Source organism: Sparus aurata, chromosome 20 (genome assembly GCF_900880675.1).
Source record: "Sparus aurata chromosome 20, fSpaAur1.1, whole genome shotgun sequence".
Lineage (NCBI taxonomy): Eukaryota > Metazoa > Chordata > Actinopteri > Spariformes > Sparidae > Sparus > Sparus aurata.
Genome location: NC_044206.1, coordinates 23270412 through 23288994, shown reverse-complemented (window position 1 = coordinate 23288994; position 18583 = coordinate 23270412). Strand labels below are relative to the sequence as shown.

Below are 18583 nucleotides of genomic sequence, written 5' to 3'. Positions count from 1 at the left end.
CTTCTCTTCTCTTCTCTTCTCTTCTCTTCTCTCCTCTTCTCTTCTCTTCTTCTTCTCTTCTCTTCTCTTCCTCCTTCTCTTCCTCCTCTTCTTCTGTCATTGTTCACTCATGGCCACCATTGCTCAAAGCCAAAGCCTTCTGTCTGCTAGCATGAACGCTAAATGCTGGCATGAATGCTTTTGCTGCTGACCGTCTCACCTGTGTGCCTGTTTCTTTCAGCATGGATCGCATTTAGACTTTTTTGCTTTGCGTGCATCCGGCGGCTTGCTGCTTCTGTGCAGAGATTAAATAAATAACAGAGTTTCACTTATCTTGAGTAAACCTACAGCTTTGGAAACCATTTCTCTTTCATCAAAGGCAGATTTGGGTCTTTTTCAGTTTAATTTAATATGTGTAATTTGATTTACAGCAGGAGGGGGGTGTGTTTAGCAGGATTAGAGTCAGTATAATGTACATTTGCACAGCAATTGAACCATCAGTACAACTTTGCTGCTCTGATTTTCTAACTTCTTCATTTTTACCAACCGATATTAAGCTGCCATCACTTCCTGGAGGATTTTCACTGTAAAACACAAAATCAGGATAGCTGGAATACCTTCAGTGTTGATTTGCATGAACGAGAAACTAAAAGAGAAAAAATTATAAGTGGAAAGTACAGGAATTAATTGATCAATGAGCAGCACACTGGTGAGGAAATGTACGGGATATCAGGTCGACGCAGAGGAAGTTTTGAGTTTGCATCGATAATGAGGAATGAACGCCTGTTTCTAATATGAGCCTGTTAGAAAATAAAGGCCTGGTTTGGCCTGGAGTTCATTGTTTGTACATATTAGTTACTTTACAATGATCCGTCTCTTCACTGATGATCTATCGACAGATCTTCTGGTAGATGTCAGTTGTGACTTTCTGGTCAAGCTACAGCGTGTGAAACATGGACGTGTTTTCTGTCTTTAATTGTTATTTTAAACTTTTATCTTAGCTGAGCCTGTTCTGAATCCATTAGCTTAGCTTAGCACAAAGACGGGAAATTTGGGCGACAGCTAACCTGGTTCAACAAAATTCACCTACTAGCATCTCTAAAGTGAACATATTTTGAAATACCCGAATTTAAATGATCATAAAGTCATTTTATTTTTGCGGTTTGGCCAGAAAATGACTGACTTGTATCGCTCAAGCACGGAAAAATGATTCAGTGCTTGTTTCTTCAGTGTGTTTGTGTCATAGCGCAAATTAAAAACTCACAGCAGGACATCACAGTTTGCATCCTCTACATTGTACAGAATATACAAGAACAGTTTTTATCCTTTTCCCCTTTGACGTCTCTTTTCCCTCCACAGCAGCACCTCCAGTTTCAACAATAGTTTTTACATCATCACTGAGGAGCTGTGCTTTTGTCGAGCGACTGCATGTGACGCACATCCTCTTGAATTCCTTCAGTTGTCTCAGTGTTGTTCGTGCTGCTGTTCACTAACGTCCTTATTAACTTTAATTGAATTTGGTTGTGCATGTGATCATCTGTCCAGCTGTCGATGAGAGGGACAAAACTGGAGGGCTGACGTGATCGTAACGACGAGCACGCCGATAGATTTTTAGTTAATTGCGTTCTTTAACGAGCAGGAAGTTGACGCTGCGCTGACCGTCCTTTAAGACGATGCAAATTAATGTCGCCGCGGCCAGAAAGCAGCTTCATCAGCTTTAATTAGAAACGGCAACAGGAGCATGTTAACGAATGTTGGCGTAAGTTCAGGATTTATGGATTTATTTATCGGATGAAAACTTTTTAGAGGACTTGAGCTCGTTCGATCTCTTAAAGGAACAGTTCACCCAAAAATGCGAATCCAGTCAGTCTTAACTCACCTCTTTGGATGATGAAACCAGTCGGGTGAAGGTTTGTCGTCCACAAAACATTTCTGGAGCTTTGAAGAAAAGCAGCGTGCAGCATTCAGGCAGCGTCGGGCAATCCACGTCTGGAGGAACCCTGAGATCCCAAATTGATTTGAAAAGGTGCTAATTATAAGCTAAAAGTGTTAGAGCTCGGCCGTGAGTTGAGGATTTAAATAAAGTCTTTTGAAATCAATTTGGAATCTTGGGGCTTTGAGAGACTTGGATTACAGCTGTATGAAACCATTCTGTAATTGTTATTTAAGTTGTTAGTCTTTAATTCTCCATCTGTTTTGGAGAACGCTGCGACTCTGTTTTGCTCTGAAGCTCCAGAAACATTTTGTTGACAACAAAACTTCACCCGACTTTCCATCAGGCGTTCGGTGGTTTTCATTTTTTGGGGTGAAACTGTCCTTTAAAGTGGTTACTTTAGTTACTGACTGTGTCTTTAAAGCAGCTTTTTTTTCCAGAGCTATAAAATCTAGGTAACGCATGCTCACCTGCATGTCTGCTTATTACTTCCGGTCGGATGAATACAAATCACAGAAGAGGGCAAATTTTAGGCGCTGAGAGAAAAACTACAAATTAGACTCACAGATTTTTGGACCCTTGCATGGTTTTCATCTGACAGGAGCTTCTGTTTTTTTCTTACATTATGATTCTATCCACTCAGAAAAAGTGAGAATCCAGCGTCTGATGCACGTTCGGCTTCTGCTCAGCTCCGGTCTGCTGCGTCTGTTAGCTTGCTTCTGGCAAAAAAAAAACAAAAAAAAACCCATCATGCTTTGCTCATGTCGCAATAGAGATATTCCTCTTCCTCCTCCTCTCTCTCTCTTTAATTGACTCCATTGTTTCTCTGTGTCTCTCGTCCCTCTCAGAGCGGCTTCACTCCTCTCCACATCGCGGCTCACTACGGCAACATCAACGTAGCGACGCTGCTGCTGAACCGAGGGGCGGCCGTGGACTTCAAGGCGAGGGTAGGCGCTCGCCTTCAAAGATGGCGCACACACGCAAGAATCCAGCACTGACTCGTGTTATGCTACAGCTGTTGTTGTCGCTCTGCTGCAGGACACTTACACATGTTGTCTGTGTGCTAAACGATCCTACAGACTCCAGGAATGTGTCTCTGTTTGTAGTTTGTATTGTTCTTGCTATTTGACAAAAACAACAGAGGAACACAGACATTTAGATAATTTTTGACTCAATTCTTCATGCAAAACTGCTCAAAATAGACTCCACTAATTTGACTAGTTGGTGAAGTAAAAATGAAGCGATGTGTTTGTGAGTAAAAGAGAGAAAACAAGACTTTTATGCAAGATAAGGAAGAAGGGACGTGTTGAGAAACAGAACAGCGTATTGTTGGTTTTGGGGTTTTTGTGGGATTTTGTGGGTGAAAACATTTAAAAATTAAGATTTACAACAAAATGTGAAATAAGAGAGAAAAGTTCTGACGTGTTGCATGATATCTACTGAATGTAGCATGCTAACCAGCTTAGCCCGGCCTGTCTCGGTCAAAAAGCTCACACGCTAACTGCTGCTAACTGTACCTACCATTAGCTATAGCTACAGATAGCCTCGCAGTTAGCGGTCCGGGCTGGGAGCTCTGAGCGTTATGCTGCCTCCTATTTGTTTTGTGTACACTGCACATGTGGCACCTTTAAGTCAAATCTAGAATAAGTCACATCCTTTAAGATTTACTCAACAAAACTGTGCAAATTAAGGTAAAATAAATAATATTGTGATTATTGTGACAGATATTATGATTGTGTCATGATTCAAGATCAGTTGGAATGATTGTTTTTTTCCTAAACATGTTTTCTTGCATCTGGAGAAGAAGATTTGTCGGCTGCAGAACTCCAGCACTTCATTATAACGCACACATATAGATGATGTAATGAAAGTATAATCAGTAGACCAGATGTCACTCTGTAAATAGATAAAGATATTAAATAAAATACAGTTAAACTGGAACGCTGTGCAGCTGAAGGTGTCAGGATGGTTCTGTTCCTCTAGAGGGGGATGTTTGTCAGTTTTCCTCTGGAGCCAAATCGAGTCTGAAAAAGTTCTGCAGCTTCATTTTTGTCAAATTGTGTAATTGTAGTCCATCGTGTGCACAACATGATACGCAAACAAGAGTCAGGACGCTCTGTGTCTCGTGTCTCTGTGTTGGTCTCTGACGAGGCGACGCTTCTGTTCTCTCCCTCAGAACGACATCACGCCGCTGCACGTCGCGTCCAAACGAGGGAACAGCAACATGGTGCGCCTGCTGCTGGAGAGAGGCGCCAAGATAGATGCACGGACCAAGGTGACAACTCAATCAGTAACATGTCATCATCTCAAGGTGTTATCAGCAGCTGATGGATTGTATCAGCGTAAAAACAAACATTTAATCCTTCAACTAAATCACAAATATCCCCCAAATCCTCCTGAAGCAGCGAGGAAGTAAAAATCCACCTGCAGCAGGTTGTCTTGAGCCCCTTCAGTGCTTCATTGAAGACTCTGTGGGTTCAGATATGAAGCTGATGTACCTGTAACTGTCCTGTTTGTGTCGACAGGACGGTCTGACTCCTCTCCACTGTGGAGCGAGGAGCGGCCACGAGCAGGTGGTGGAGATGCTGCTGGACCGAGGAGCTCCGATACTGTCGAAGACCAAGGTACCTCCCACCGTCTCTTCTTCTGCTCCATCTCCCCCTCGTTTCTCTCTTTCCTAATGCTTTTGTCGATTCAACACGTCCATCCACATCTCCACCTCCTCCTCCTCCTCCCTCCAGAACGGTCTGTCTCCGCTCCACATGGCGACGCAGGGCGACCACCTCAACTGCGTCCAGCTGCTGCTGCACCACGAGGTGCCCGTGGACGACGTGACCAACGACTACCTGACGGCGCTGCACGTCGCCGCCCACTGCGGCCACTACAAGGTGGCGAAGGTCATCGTGGACAAGAAGGCCAACCCCAACGCCAAGGCACTGGTGAGGCTGAGGGGATGGAGGAGGACGCACTCCACCTATTGTAGCTTATTTCACCAGGAAATTATTCAGTTTTAAGGTTTTCTGACTGACTGACTGAGCCGTTAAAGACATATTCTTAGTAGCAAATAACTTTTTTAAGGTTTAAAAGGCCAAAATAATTGTCATTATCTCATATTTCCACAATGTGTGCAAGCGCAGAACTTGTTGCAGTGCGGCCTGAGACTCCTTCACAGTATTTCATGGCTTAATAAACGGATTATTATTACTTTCTTTATGATAATTAGGGGACAAATTGATTATTGCACATCTCTCAGAGGAGGGAACAAGCAGTGCATTGTGTCGCACTCTGGGTTTCTCCCTCGTGTTGCTGCAGGCTTCACTTCAACGTTTGCACGTCGTAAAAAATGGCTGAATGGCTGAATTTTCTTTAAATAACACAGATTAGAATGGATGAATATCTGCGGACGCTTGTGGCCGTGAAACGTCTGCGTGTTTGCAATCAGCTCTCGATGACTTCAACCGCCAATTAACCAGAAATGTCTTCCTTCCTTTCAAGTCTTTCATTTCCTCTCCTCCTCCTCCTCCTCCTTTTCTCTCCTTACTTCCTGACCTCCCCTCATTATCCAGACTTTCAACTTTTGTTTACGACAAAAGAGGCCGAAATGAGATACTTTAATGGAGAACAACGGAGCATGAAGGAGAAATTAATGAAGGAAACGAGAGAAAGGGAACGCAAAGAGACTTAATAACCTCGACCGGTGTCTCGGTGTAAGACAACCATCTCTGCTGTGTAACGGGAGAAGTCTGGGTGTGGTTAGAGCGCTGGGACTTTATAGCCAGAGAGGAGAAAAAAAAAGAAAAAGAAACGGACACGGAGAGGAAAATGAAGTCATAGGATTGAGCCAGAAAACCTCAAAGTGGAGCGTGAGGGAGGGAGGGGGAGAGCGAGCGTGTTGGCCGCAGAAGAGTTGAGTTGTAAAAAGAAAAAAGTATCCGTTTCAGTGCAGTTTTCATTTTTTTAACAGCCGAGAGTCGATTGTTTCCACACATGCTCGCCCGGTTCGTGCGCGCACAAGGGTTAACGGAGAAAGTGTAAGAAAGAAAAAGGAAAAAAAAAGAAGGTTTCCTCTCGTTCCGTACTGTATTTTCCACTCGGCCGTTCCAGATTTGTCGTCTGCCAGCGCCGCGGGGAGAAAAAAAAAGACCTGCAGCAGCGCAGAAGAAAAGAGTTCTGCGACTATTTTTGTACTTTAAAATGTTTCTGTTTTTGATCTGATCGTCTTTGTCTTAGAATGGTTTCACTCCGCTGCACATTGCCTGCAAGAAAAACAGAGTCAAGGTGATGGAGCTACTTCTGAAGCATGGAGCGTCCATCCAGGCGGTCACTGAGGTGAGTGTCGGACTTCGTCAGGTTTCTGCTGCTTTACTCTTCAACTACAGGGAAATAATCTACTTTACTGCTGCAGTTACGTCACACGCTACACAAACCTTCATCTTACAAAGTCATTTTTATCTTTATTTGATCCTAAATGTGTTTATTTTCTCAGCGGCGAGCCTCAGTGAGGCGCCGACCTCCCGCTCGCTGTTTGATTTAGGCTCGTGCACGAAGCGATTGGTCAGTTTCGCTGTCGATCAACGTATCAATAGCTCTGTGGTTGGAATCACTGATGAAGAATGAGGCTCTACTGAGTTTTAGTGAACTATGAAGAGTTCATTTCACCCTCTCGAAGTCAGAAACACGATTTGATTTGTGTACAAAGCACTAAATCTTGTGCTTCATCATTTTCCTCCTGTGTTTTTTCTATTAGTTATGAGATATGAGGCTGATCACGCAGCTGATCGTCAGCTGATCGTGTCCATGACAGGCGCTGATTCAGCTCAGCAGCGTATCAGCCGCAACAAACACAACATTGATTCCAATCTGAGCCGCAGAAGGTTTAATCAGGAGTGACCGTCATCCTCCTAAAGATGATATGTGGAAGTCTTCAAATGATCTTTATGATTCTGAAGAAAGTGATAAAATGTGCAGTTCACCCGTATTTTACACCATTAAGAGTCTCTTATACTTCATGTACATTTCACTGATTAAACTCGTGTACTTAAACCTGAGTAACTGTTTAAACTCTTCAATATTTTACATTCGGTATATTGTGTTAACTTCTCTCCTCTGTGTGTCTTTTCTCTTCTCAGTCCGGTCTGACTCCGATCCATGTTGCAGCGTTCATGGGACACGACAACATCGTCCACCAGCTGATCCACCACGGGGCTTCACCCAACACCAGCAATGTGGTGAGTTCAGGAAGTTCGTCTTTGTTTCATTCCGTCTCACGTCCTTCTTACTTTCTTGTAGTTTCTGCAGTCACTAGTTGTTTTTACGAGTTATTTTCCGTTTACAAAAGAACTTCTGGTACCGACAGATTTAAATTATAGTTAAATGATTGTTTTTAGGCCCAAAGAGGTCAAAATATCCAGAGTTTTTTTTTAAAAAAAAGGCAGATTTGTTCTCTAATCATCTCACAATCTACTCAGATTTCGATCTAATTAAAGTCAAAGTTAAATGCTGCTGACAAAATAATAATGCGTGAATATTTAAGGTACTTTGTTTAAGATAAAACCAGAATTTAGGTGCTTTGACATTGTTATTTTAACTGATATCTGAAACCTGGAACATTAAATCTCACAGAGTCAAACTCGGATGTTCAAACATGGAAAAATGACCTCACGCCAGCCTTTATTAGTTCGTAGGAAACTGAGCAGTGCCTCGATAGTAAAGCTCTGAAGCTGAGGGAGGAGGACGTGAAGTCTATTAACGTCATCACAGGGAAAAGATAAAGTAAAGAGAGATCGATGGCAGACGGAGCTGAAGGAGGAGAAATGAGCAAACAGAAAAGGGGGGTAGAGAGACAGAGAGAGAGTCCTGCACAGTCGACGCTTCAACCCCAAAGTATTTGGTCGCCCACGCCGTGTCTGTGGCCAGGTTACCGTAGAAACGGAGTATTATGGCACGTCATTATGGTGAACTGGGTGTGGAGAGCGAGGGGGTCTCTCTCTTTTCCTTTCTTTCTTCCTGTATATCTGCACGGAGGGCGAGTTTCTGGAGGAGTTGTGTGTGTTTTCACGCAGGAAGGAGGGCAGAAGAAACACAAGAATAATAATCATCAATCCCTCTTTTTGTCCTGTGTGTGTGTGTGTGTGTGTGTGTGTGTGTGTGTGTGTTCCAGAGGGGGGAGACAGCCCTCCACATGGCGGCAAGGGCAGGACAGTCGAACGTGGTCCGGTATCTGATCCAGAACGGGGCGCGGGTGGACGCCACGGCCAAGGTTAGACCACGAGTGACCCTTCAGATACAAGAAAAAAAAGCTGTCCGTCTAAATCGAAAACACGTTGAGCTCGTTCAGCCGCGACACTTGTTTTTTGTTTGTTTGAGACGCAGTAATGAGCGTGCGTTTGCACGCGTCTAATTACTGAGTGACGATGGCACGGAAACATTCCTCTTGTTTCCAGTTTGAGGGTTTGTCTCCAAGAAAAGACGGTAAAAGCTCGGACATGATGACAGAAATCCATTCATTTGCTTTCCTCTGATTATAGTGTCATTCCAAGTTGTGTGATTATCTTAAATTGATGGTTTCTTGGATGTTCATTTAATTAAAAATGCACAAAAAGCTCAATTAGATAGATGATGTCTTGTTTCCGTCAGGACGACCAGACTCCGCTGCACATCTCCAGCCGTCTGGGGAAGCAGGACATCGTCCACCAGCTGCTGGGGAACGGAGCGTGTCCGGACGCCACCACCAGCTCCGGGTACACACCTTTACACCTGGCTGCCAGGGAGGGGCACAGAGACGTGGCCACAGCGCTGCTCGACCAAGGAGCCAACCTGGGAATCATCACCAAGGTGAATACACACACACACACAAACAAACACAAACAAACACAGAGGAGGAAATGTGATCTGTGCAGCAGAAGGAGAAGGAGACGATGAAGAAGAAGAGGAAGAAGGAGATGATGAAGAAGAAGGAGACGACAAAGGAGAACAAGGAGAAGAAAAAAGAGAAGGAGACGATGATGAAGAAGAAGGAGATGATGAAGAAAAAAGGAAGAAGGAGATAGAAGAAGGAGAAGAAGAAGGAGACAACGAAGGAGAACAAGGAGAAGAAGAAGGAGGAGGAGACGATGAAGAAGAAAAAAGAGAAGGAGACGATGATGAAGAAGAAGGAGACGTTGAAGAAGGAGAAGAAGGGGGAGATGATGAAGAAGAACAAGGAGAGGAAGAAGGAGGAGACGATGAAGAAGAAAAAAGAGAAGGAGACGATGATGAAGAAGAAGGAGACGTTGAAGAAGGAGAAGAAGGGGGAGATGATGAAGAAGAACAAGGAGAGGAAGAAGGAGGAGACGATGAAGAAGAAAAAAGGAGACGATGATGAAGAAGAAGAAGGACGAGACGATGAAGAAGAAGAAGAAGAAGAAGGAGATGATGGACAAGAAGAAGAAGGAGAAGAAGAAGAAAGAAATGATGAAGAAGGAGGAGACAATGAAGAACAAGGAGAAGAAGAAGGAGACGAAGAAGGAGAAGACTTTGACTTTAAAATTAACTTTATTTATCAGTTTTTTTTTCCTTCTCAAAATCAAAAGTGCATCAGCAGCACTAAACAACCAATAAAGAAAAACAAACAAACAAGCAAACAAACAAAAACATCAACAAACAAACAAAAGAAGGAGATGATGAAGAAGGAGGAGACAATAAAGAACAAGGAGAAGAAGAAGAAGAAGAACACATGTTCAGTGTTTTTCTCAACACGTGATCACAGCTGTCTGTTATTAAATCATCCATCTTTGCTCGCTGCGTCTCAGTCTGAACCTTCAGATGTGCATAAAATACACAAATGTGAAACGATCAGCTCTCTCATCGATCGACGGTGAGAAACTGATAATTATTGTTTATAGATTTCAGCTGAAAAACATCGACATCATGCAGCCCTAAAAAGATAAACAGTAAACCCAGTGAAACATCCTCAGTAGGAACTATAATTACTTTGTCTGGAGACTCAAACGTCGGTTGTTTTGATGGCTGGAGGCTGAAAACAGGCCGATAGAAAGAACCTGTTGTGTTGGAGAAGCAGCGGGACATTCAACATTCGTGTCGATTCGACTGTAGTCACTGAATTATGTTTTATGTTTATTCAAAGACGAGGCGATGCACGTTAGTTAACATGAGCGGTCCACATGTCACGGCAGTCGGCAGCTGCAGATGTGCTGCACGAGGCTGATTTCACTGGAGGCTCTCTGACTGTCTGCCAGCGGGACAGTTTGGTCGGAACAACTTTCTCTTGCTGTTCCTGGAGAGGCCTTCATTATGAATTACTCGTTTCATAACATCTATTTAAACTGTTACGGAGCAGTTTGATGGGCACGGCTCTCGACACCGAGGAAAGTCCCTAAACTCTAAATACAGTCGAACGGCGGAGCTGATTCCAGGTCAGAGCAACAGACTCTGCGTGATGTCTTCATGTTGGATATCTCGAGGATCGACCGGTTAATAGTCCAATCTAAGGAAGAATAATGTGCGTTCAGGTTCGTGCATCTTAATCATTCACCCACCACAAGAGATACGCATTAATATTCAGGGATCTCGAGCCAAGAAGCTGCTCTGGATTCCGTCGCCGAGTCCCGTAACGATCAGCCGCCTCTCAGTCGTGCACAACCGGGTCTATCTGCACTGAGTCGGTTCTGCGTTGCCTCATAGCTGAAGAATCTGATGTAAGTCGCTCTCCACACCCTCGCTCAATAATCAGTCTCTCATGTTGTCATGACACAACCCTGCAAGCCCCTCAATTATAACTGATTGAACACATGTGGCTTTCACGGAGAGGACCGTAACAAACGCATCACCTGGAGTGTTTTTTAACAGCCGCAGCACATTAGCCGATGAGATATTTGTAATAAATGTAGCCTGTAATATTCTTTGTTGTCGTCGTGTGTGTGTGTGTGTGTGTGTGTGTGTGTGTCTCCAGAAGGGCTTCACTCCGCTACATGTGGCTGCGAAGTACGGGAAGATCGAGGTCGCCAACCTGCTGCTGCAGAGAAACGCTCCGCCCGATGCTGCAGGGAAGGTAAAGACATTTATAACTCACCCCATTTCATTGTTATTCTCTTTTACCACCTCACTGCACTGTTCTGTATGTATATCACCTCCCAACACTGGCTGTATGTGTGTGTGTGTTGCTCAGAGTGGACTAACTCCACTGCATGTGGCGGCGCACTATGATAACCAGAAGGTGGCGCTGCTCTTGCTCAACCAGGGAGCTTCACCGCACGCTGCAGCAAAGGTAAGAATCGGTCGACGCGGCTCCCCGTCGAATGTTCCCGATTGCATTAAAGCACCGAAACATCCCTCCCGCTGCCTCCCGCTCCCTCTCGCTGCCTCTCGCTCTCTGTTTTTTGGCTCTGGGTGAAGTGAAAGCAGGCTGACCTAGTTTCAGTCACCCACATAGTGAAGCGAGCCGAGTCGAGCGGAGCGTCGTCATTGGCTGGCCCGGATAGATGGATGCCTCTTCCACTCTAACAGCATCTTTTCCAGAGAGAGCTGCCACTGAAATTAGCCAGGCCCCAATAAACCTTATTCCCTCACAGAATATTGAATAACTTAGTGTTTCCAGGCAGTGAACCCGGACGAGACGGGAATCTCTGGAGAGAAAGATTTTCATTGAGTGATTTTTTTTATGCCTAAACAAACTGAATGTGCTTATATGTGGCGGACCCTGCCACCTTTCTAGCTTCAAACATAGCTCTTGGCTCTTTATTTTCCTCTGAGAGCAGCTCGTTTATTCACTCATGGAAAGACAGAAATATCTCCGAGTTTGTCTCATTACCTCGTGAATATTGTTGATATTAAAATTCTGAGTTTAAAGTGTAAAAAAATATAGTTCTGCAATGAAATCTATGAAAAACTGTCGGAAGATTGTCGATATAGAGACGAGATGAGCTGGAAGATATGGCTCGAATTAATATGATAATATTAACACGCATGTTTTTCTGGTATTTGTATCTTTATCACAATATTGCAACTTTATGTAATATTGTGAATATGATCTGTTTCTATCGTCGTTTTTTTTTTACAGCACAGAAGTCTTTTTATATAATAATAATCCTAAAATTCAAATAAACAATCAGACAACAAAAGTAAAAACAAAAGACAACAAAGACTGTCGGCAAAACCAGGGCAAAGAAAATTGCGTATAAGATAATCAAATTGATGTAAAATTAAAAATGAGCAGCAATTATTTACATGTAAAACAAAATATTTGACTGCTTTCTTTGTTCTTTTTTAAATTTCACTTTTCTTGGAACGATTATTACGCTCGCTCTCGTGTCTGTCCAGTAAACATGAAGCTACATCCAGCAGCAGGTTAGCGAAGATTAGCTTAGCATAAACACTATAACCCACTTTTTGGCTGCAACTTGGACAGAGCTACGCTAACTGTTCCTCCCTGTTAACAGACTTTGTGCTAAGTTAAGTTTACAGTCACAGAAATGTGGGAATCGCATCAATCTTCACATGCAATTCTTGTCAAGACAGCAAATAAATATAATTATCAAAATGTTGATATTCTTATTCAGTGTCTTATCAGTGACAGATGAGTGACATGTTTGCACATAACGCACATATTCTTCTTTGCTTGTCTCTGTGTGAGCTGATAACGTTGGTGTTAGAACAAAGACACAACTGTCTTCCGTCTCTCTCTCTGCGCTCAGAACGGCTACACGCCGCTTCACATCGCAGCCAAGAAGAATCAGATGGAGATCACCACCACGCTGCTGGAGTACGGCGCCTCCACCAACACGGTGACACGCCAGGGAATCACGCCTCTGCACCTCGCGGCGCAGGAAGGCAACGTGGACATCGTGACGCTGCTGCTGGCTCGAGACGCGCCCGTCAACATGGGCAATAAGGTTCGACATCCGTGTGAAGGAACTGTCTCTGTGCGGGTGTCATACAGGCCGACAGAGATCCACAACATGAGTTTTATTACATGTGTCTTATTTTTATTATTATTATACATCTTATTGCCACATTTTAAGGTATTAATCCATTATGTTTATGCTTATATACACATGTAACTGTAATTGAATTCATTTAATTTAAGCAAACTTTAGGCAAACATGTCTTTCTTTTTTATCTTAAGTTTCCTTGACGGTCTTTACTTAAACTTGAACTTGAAGTTTTCTTGTTCCTGTCACATTTTTACTCATTGAGGAAAATATTTATTATTATTATTTCACCTCTATGGAAACAACACAATCATGGCTAGAAATACGGTGCAGTATAATGTTTAATGTCGCTATAATGCCATAAAAAAGTTGAATTTCATCGGCCCACAAGTGTTACAATATTGAAAAAAATGGAGGCTGTTTAAATGTGTACAGTTTCTTTTTGTTTGTATATTTATTTATTTTCTGTCTGTGTTTTTTAACTGTCTCTCTGTCTGTCCTCAGTCCGGTCTGACTCCGCTCCACCTGGCTGCCCAGGAGGATAAAGTCAACGTCGCTGAGGTCTTAGTCAACCAGGGCGCAACTATCGACCCGGAGACCAAGGTAATGTGACGTGTGTCTCCTTCAGGCTCAAGAGATTATGATTTATTATAGTTTCATCAAGGATTATTCAGGATTTGCTGTTTTTCTCCTCTGTATTGTGTTGAAAATGTTTATATCTCCTGGTTTTGGACTGTTGGTTGAGAAAAAAAAACAATATGAAGATGTTTCTTGCTTTGACTTCAGCTGGGATACACTCCTCTCCATGTGGCCTGTCACTATGGCAACGTGAAGATGGTCAACTTCCTGCTGAAGAACCAGGCGAAGGTCAACGCTAAAACCAAGGTAACTGTTCAGAATGTGTGTTTCCTCCTTTATTCCTGTGTGCAGAGGAGATTAAAGTGCACGAACGTGTTTCAAACCTTTCTCTTGTATTTTGCCTCGTCTGCAGAACGGTTACACGCCGCTCCATCAGGCGGCGCAGCAGGGACACACACACATCATCAACCTCCTGCTGCATCACGGAGCATCGCCCAACGAACTCACCGCCGTCAGTACACACAGATCAATGACATTATTTACACTCAAGTATTTAAAGTTTGTGATCTGTACCGACTACACTCCTCAAGTTATGAAATAGCTTTTTCTAAGAGATGCACTTGTGAAGCAGAGCAGCAGTTCTGACTTCCTGTTTCAAACCAATCGCTCACCTCTCTCTTTTCTTTATTTTTTGCGGTGCAGAACGGGAACAGCGCTCTGTCCATCGCCAGGAGGCTCGGATACATCTCTGTGGTCGACACACTCAAAGTGGTGACGGAGGAAACTCTGACCACTCAGGTGCGTATTGCGTGTTTCTGAGAGTGTGTGTTGCGCAAACTTTTTCTGTCTTTTCTATTTTTTAACTTAAACAAAAATGGCCACGTCCACTCACCATGAATTCAAAGCAGGATTATGTTAGAAACAGGCCGTAATTCCCACTTTTCTAAGTCATTATCCGGATATTTTACCACATTTCTGTTGGAGGTCTCGCTAATTTGCTCTCTAATTAGCTGTCGATGCTTCGATTACAGTTCAAACTCAACAGTTCCTCCTTGTTTAACAGATATTGTGGTAAATCCAGCTGCAAATTAAAGACGGGATGCCAACTAAGCATACAGTGTATTTCTGTTGCTTTAATTTAATTAATTCAACAATATAACCCACTATGTTCAACACTTGTCGAGTCGAGATTACTCTTCTTTAATATGGAGAGCAGTAACTACATTTCAAGTGCCTTGAGGGAACCCTGCAAGTCGACGATTTCCCCACCCCAAAACAAACGTCCCTGTAAAAGTTTCACAATAAAAGCCTTGTTAGGAAATAGAGGGTCTAAAAGTGTTTTAATCTGCAATTGATACAAACCAATAACCGAGGAGAAAGACCTCGTAATGTTGCAGAGAAAATCACGTAGACAGTTTCACGTGGCAAACCGCGACTCCGCTGATGACACATTTTAATCTGAGATTCGTTTAACGGTCGTGACAAAAGCATCTCTTAGCATCCATCCTCTTCTTCTTCTGTTGGGTTTTATAACACCATCCGCTTGATCTACTGTCCCTTCATCCATCTATTCCAGCGCTTCATGTGTGAAAAGGCAGAAAAGAGGGACATTTACACAGTGCAAATGATTTACCAGAACATGTGTGTGAGGCTTCAGTCACCGTCGACACTTTATTAAGAGCGTGTTTCTGTTCGACAGACGGTGATCGAGAAGCACAAGATGAACGTTCCAGAGACCATGAACGAGGTGTTGGACATGTCCGATGACGAAGGTACGGATTCTCTTTTACAGCTTTATTCGTGTGTAAATCTGTTTTATTTAAAACAGCTCCCCAGTCGTACAACCTGACCCCAGTCACAAAATCCCAGAGAGAATCCCGGAGTCTGTAAAATCTCATGGTTGAGTCATATTTGGCTTTTGGGCTGGAATAGTTTGATGTGATGGCCTCATGGTTAACAAACGTCCTCATTGTTGTCAAGGAAATGGTTGTGTTGTTGTTTCTGTTGCTGCTGAGTCATGAAAGTGAAAAAAATCATATTTCTTTTCATCATTAACTTATTTAATTCCATCATTTTACCTTTCAGTTCCAATCCTGATGATTTAAACCTTTATTTTCCAACGATAGAGCCGCTGAAAATGTGCACTCGTCACTTTGTTGTTGATTTTTCCATATTTTTCTGGTTCCCGTTTTTTCTCTCTAACCTTCTCCTCCATCCCAATCACACAGTCTGTAAAGCCAATGTCCCCGAAATGATCACAGAGGACTATATATCTGATGTGGAAGAAGGTATTTTCATCTTTCTTCATTTTTTATTTGCTCTTTCGCTTCTTTCATGCTGCTTTCTGTATGTCCTTACCATTTCCAATCTTCGGTTTCTCTTCCGTGTTTCGTTTCACCCTTTTGCAGTTGTGTCGAGATTTCTGTGTTTCCTGTATTTACTTTTGAGTAGTCAAATGTGTGATAAGGGTTCCCGCAGCTCCTTTAAAAGCCTTAGAAGGTCTTGAAATCAAGAAAATGAAGGTCATGCGTTGTCTTTAATTTACTGTAAATTTGCTGCAGGTGTTAAATGTGCAGTATAAGGCTGATTGGTTGTCTTTTTGTTTGCGTCGGTCGTGGTTGTTAGCTAGCCAACGAGCTACAGATGAGCCAAGATGAGGCGATAAAAGTTTGATGTTAAGTTTCAGAGATGGTTGGCAACGGCAGGAAGACAAAGCATGGTGTAATTTATGACGAAGACTGTTATGCTGGGAACGAAAAGGGCGTGAAAGTCGTTAAATGTGCAGCGGCAACTAGTTATGCTATGCTAACGTGCATTTTTTAGCATGTAGCACACCCGAAACTTCATCCCACTCCCTCGCAACTTCTCAAGAAGCAGTTTTATGTCACGGCCACGATCACAAAATGACATTGTGACATGTAACTAAGTACATTTACTCAAGTCCTGTAGCGCAGTTTTGTGGTACTTTATACTTCAACTCTACTATATGCATTTTGAAGGCGAATACTGCAGTTTTATCATATAAGTTAAAAGTTCAGATAGTGTGTTAGCTCATTGTCTTGAATTTTAAAAGTTAACTTTTTTTAACCCCTCTAACTTACGGGAGTCAGGAAAACGGTTACCTCAGAATTATCAGGTAAAGCTGATGATTTTTCAAAATGTAAATTAACTTTTAGGCACTTTTTACAACACTGTAAAATGTTGAGGTGTCGTGGAGTCTTCACATGTTGACCACCGTTCATTCAAGTCGAATGATGACACCCGTTACGCCTGCATACATTGTCGCCCCTATTTTCTATCAAAGAAACTGTTTTGACATTTGTTTTGGTCTAAATTTATATTCATTGAGGTCTAAAAAAAGCATCTAATCTGACCGTGTGTCTTCTGTAGCCGAGTCCCTTCAGCGCCTGCGTCCCCTCTCGACTCTCTCATGCTGTGTCTTTTTCTCTGCAGTATTTCTCATGCATCAGAAATGCTGGGGGAATATGTCTTTCTCACGGTTGCCATGCCAACCGTCTGCATACGGCGTTGTGTGGTAGTGTGTAACAGATTTCTTTCTTTTCACGGTGCGGAGTGGACGCGCACACACTCGACCCCTTTGTCCTCCGGAGGCTTGTCGTGACGCTTCTATTGTAGATTCACGCGTTCGGGCTAAAAGCAAACATGGTGTCAGCTGCTGTGTGTGTGTGTGTGTGTGTGTGTGTCTGACTCAAAAATGGCCGAACTTGAACTCGTCCTGACCAAATGTCACCGATCGAGGGAGGAGAAAGAAATAACGAGGGATTGATATATTGAGTTTTTTTGAATCGATCGTCTGTTTGGTTTCTCGTTCTGCCCTCCGGTGCTTCTGCTCAGCCGTCTGCACTCATGGTAAAGAATGGGCGGCTTTCTTTTTTAGGTGGTCACATGTCGCTTTGCCCTCTGCAGCTCCAGGTTTTTGAACATCAGCAGCCCGCAGAGATCCACATTTATCTAACACAACTGAAACAGTTCATCTCCAGTAAAGATGGAGCACGTGTAAGGGCCATTAACGTGAGATTACGAGGTGTGATGTACTTAAGTAGATCTTTAGAAACAGGATCTGTGCTTTACTTGAGTACATTTTAACACGAGCGTCTGAACTTTCTGCTGCTCATATTTTCAAAACAGGCTAGTTACTTTAGCTTTTATGAAATTGAGGGGAATTGAGGATTATTTTTATTTCCCAACATCAAAAGATTTAAACCTTTCAGTGCCTGTAACGCACGGCATAGCGAGACGAAACAACATAAAAGACGTAAACAGACAAAGAGAGAGACTAAATGGGGATGTTAGTGTCTCGTCTCCGCAGAGAGTTTCTTATTTTCTCTCTTTCTTGCTGCTCTGGACGCTTTACCGACCCAACATGTGTGTATTTGACGTCCTGGGAATGAGACTCAACAATCAGATATCTTTGTGTTGCGTTCAGGAACAGCTGGGACAAAATCCTGCTGATTCTTTAAGTGTGATAGTCTTTGAATTATATTAATATGACGTGAGCTTCAGTTAGCTTTGCACAGAAACGTCCTCCAGAGGGAGACTTTTAAGTTTGTACTTGTACTTGAGTAAAGAATATGCGTACTTTTGCCACCTCACCATGCAGATCTCTATAAAAACAGTGTGCGCAGGATGTCATGAAGTTGAATTGTGGCGCTTTGCCTGAATTTGTGTCTTTAAAACAAGAGAAACTAGAGGACAGAAAGCAGGGAAGGTGTTTAGACGAGTTTAGAAAGAAAATAGAGGAATGAAAAGGAAAAGGAAAGGTGACACGGGTTCCTGAACATGTCGGGTAAGGTGTGTTTCTGCTTTGTCTAAACAGAGATGGATGTTGGAAATATCTGCATCAGCTATTCCTGTAAGTCCAGCGAGCCGTGACGTCGCTGCAACTAACTCCAGTAACAGTCTGAAGTGTTGCCACTAAACTCCGCCGCTGTGATTTTTTGGCGTGCGCTGAATCTGTTGTTGTTGTTTGTGTTGTAAAGCTTTAATAGAGCGTCCGTCTTTCATTCCCGATCTAAATATATCTCAAGTGTAGCTCACACACACACACACACACACACACACACACACACACACACACGCAGGCCCACATACCAGATGAGCAGCAGCGGCGATTAACATCTCCGGTAACACACACGGCCGAAGA

At 43.0% G+C, this 18583-nt stretch overlaps 1 protein-coding gene across 19 annotated transcripts in view; it reads left to right on the top strand.

Annotated features, from left to right (window-relative positions):
- The window catches only part of LOC115570976 (ankyrin-3-like), a 106476-nt gene that overhangs the window by 37467 nt on the left and 50426 nt on the right, over window positions 1–18583 (top strand). For 9 of the 19 annotated variants that reach the window (XM_030399873.1, XM_030399872.1, XM_030399862.1 and 6 more), the window contains exons 8-25: window positions 2761–2859; window positions 4089–4187; window positions 4438–4536; window positions 4654–4851; window positions 6143–6241; window positions 7042–7140; window positions 8073–8171; window positions 8549–8746; window positions 10863–10961; window positions 11079–11177; window positions 12604–12801; window positions 13345–13443; window positions 13627–13725; window positions 13832–13930; window positions 14122–14217; window positions 15119–15191; window positions 15648–15707; window positions 18257–18292. In XM_030399873.1, the coding sequence (XP_030255733.1) occupies window positions 2761–2859; window positions 4089–4187; window positions 4438–4536; window positions 4654–4851; window positions 6143–6241; window positions 7042–7140; window positions 8073–8171; window positions 8549–8746; window positions 10863–10961; window positions 11079–11177; window positions 12604–12801; window positions 13345–13443; window positions 13627–13725; window positions 13832–13930; window positions 14122–14217; window positions 15119–15191; window positions 15648–15707; window positions 18257–18292 (1948 nt within the window). The remainder of the gene's footprint in view (window positions 1–2760; window positions 2860–4088; window positions 4188–4437; window positions 4537–4653; window positions 4852–6142; window positions 6242–7041; window positions 7141–8072; window positions 8172–8548; window positions 8747–10862; window positions 10962–11078; window positions 11178–12603; window positions 12802–13344; window positions 13444–13626; window positions 13726–13831; window positions 13931–14121; window positions 14218–15118; window positions 15192–15647; window positions 15708–18256; window positions 18293–18583) is intronic. The other 10 variants (XM_030399875.1, XM_030399876.1, XM_030399861.1 and 7 more) reach the window with 3 other exon arrangements.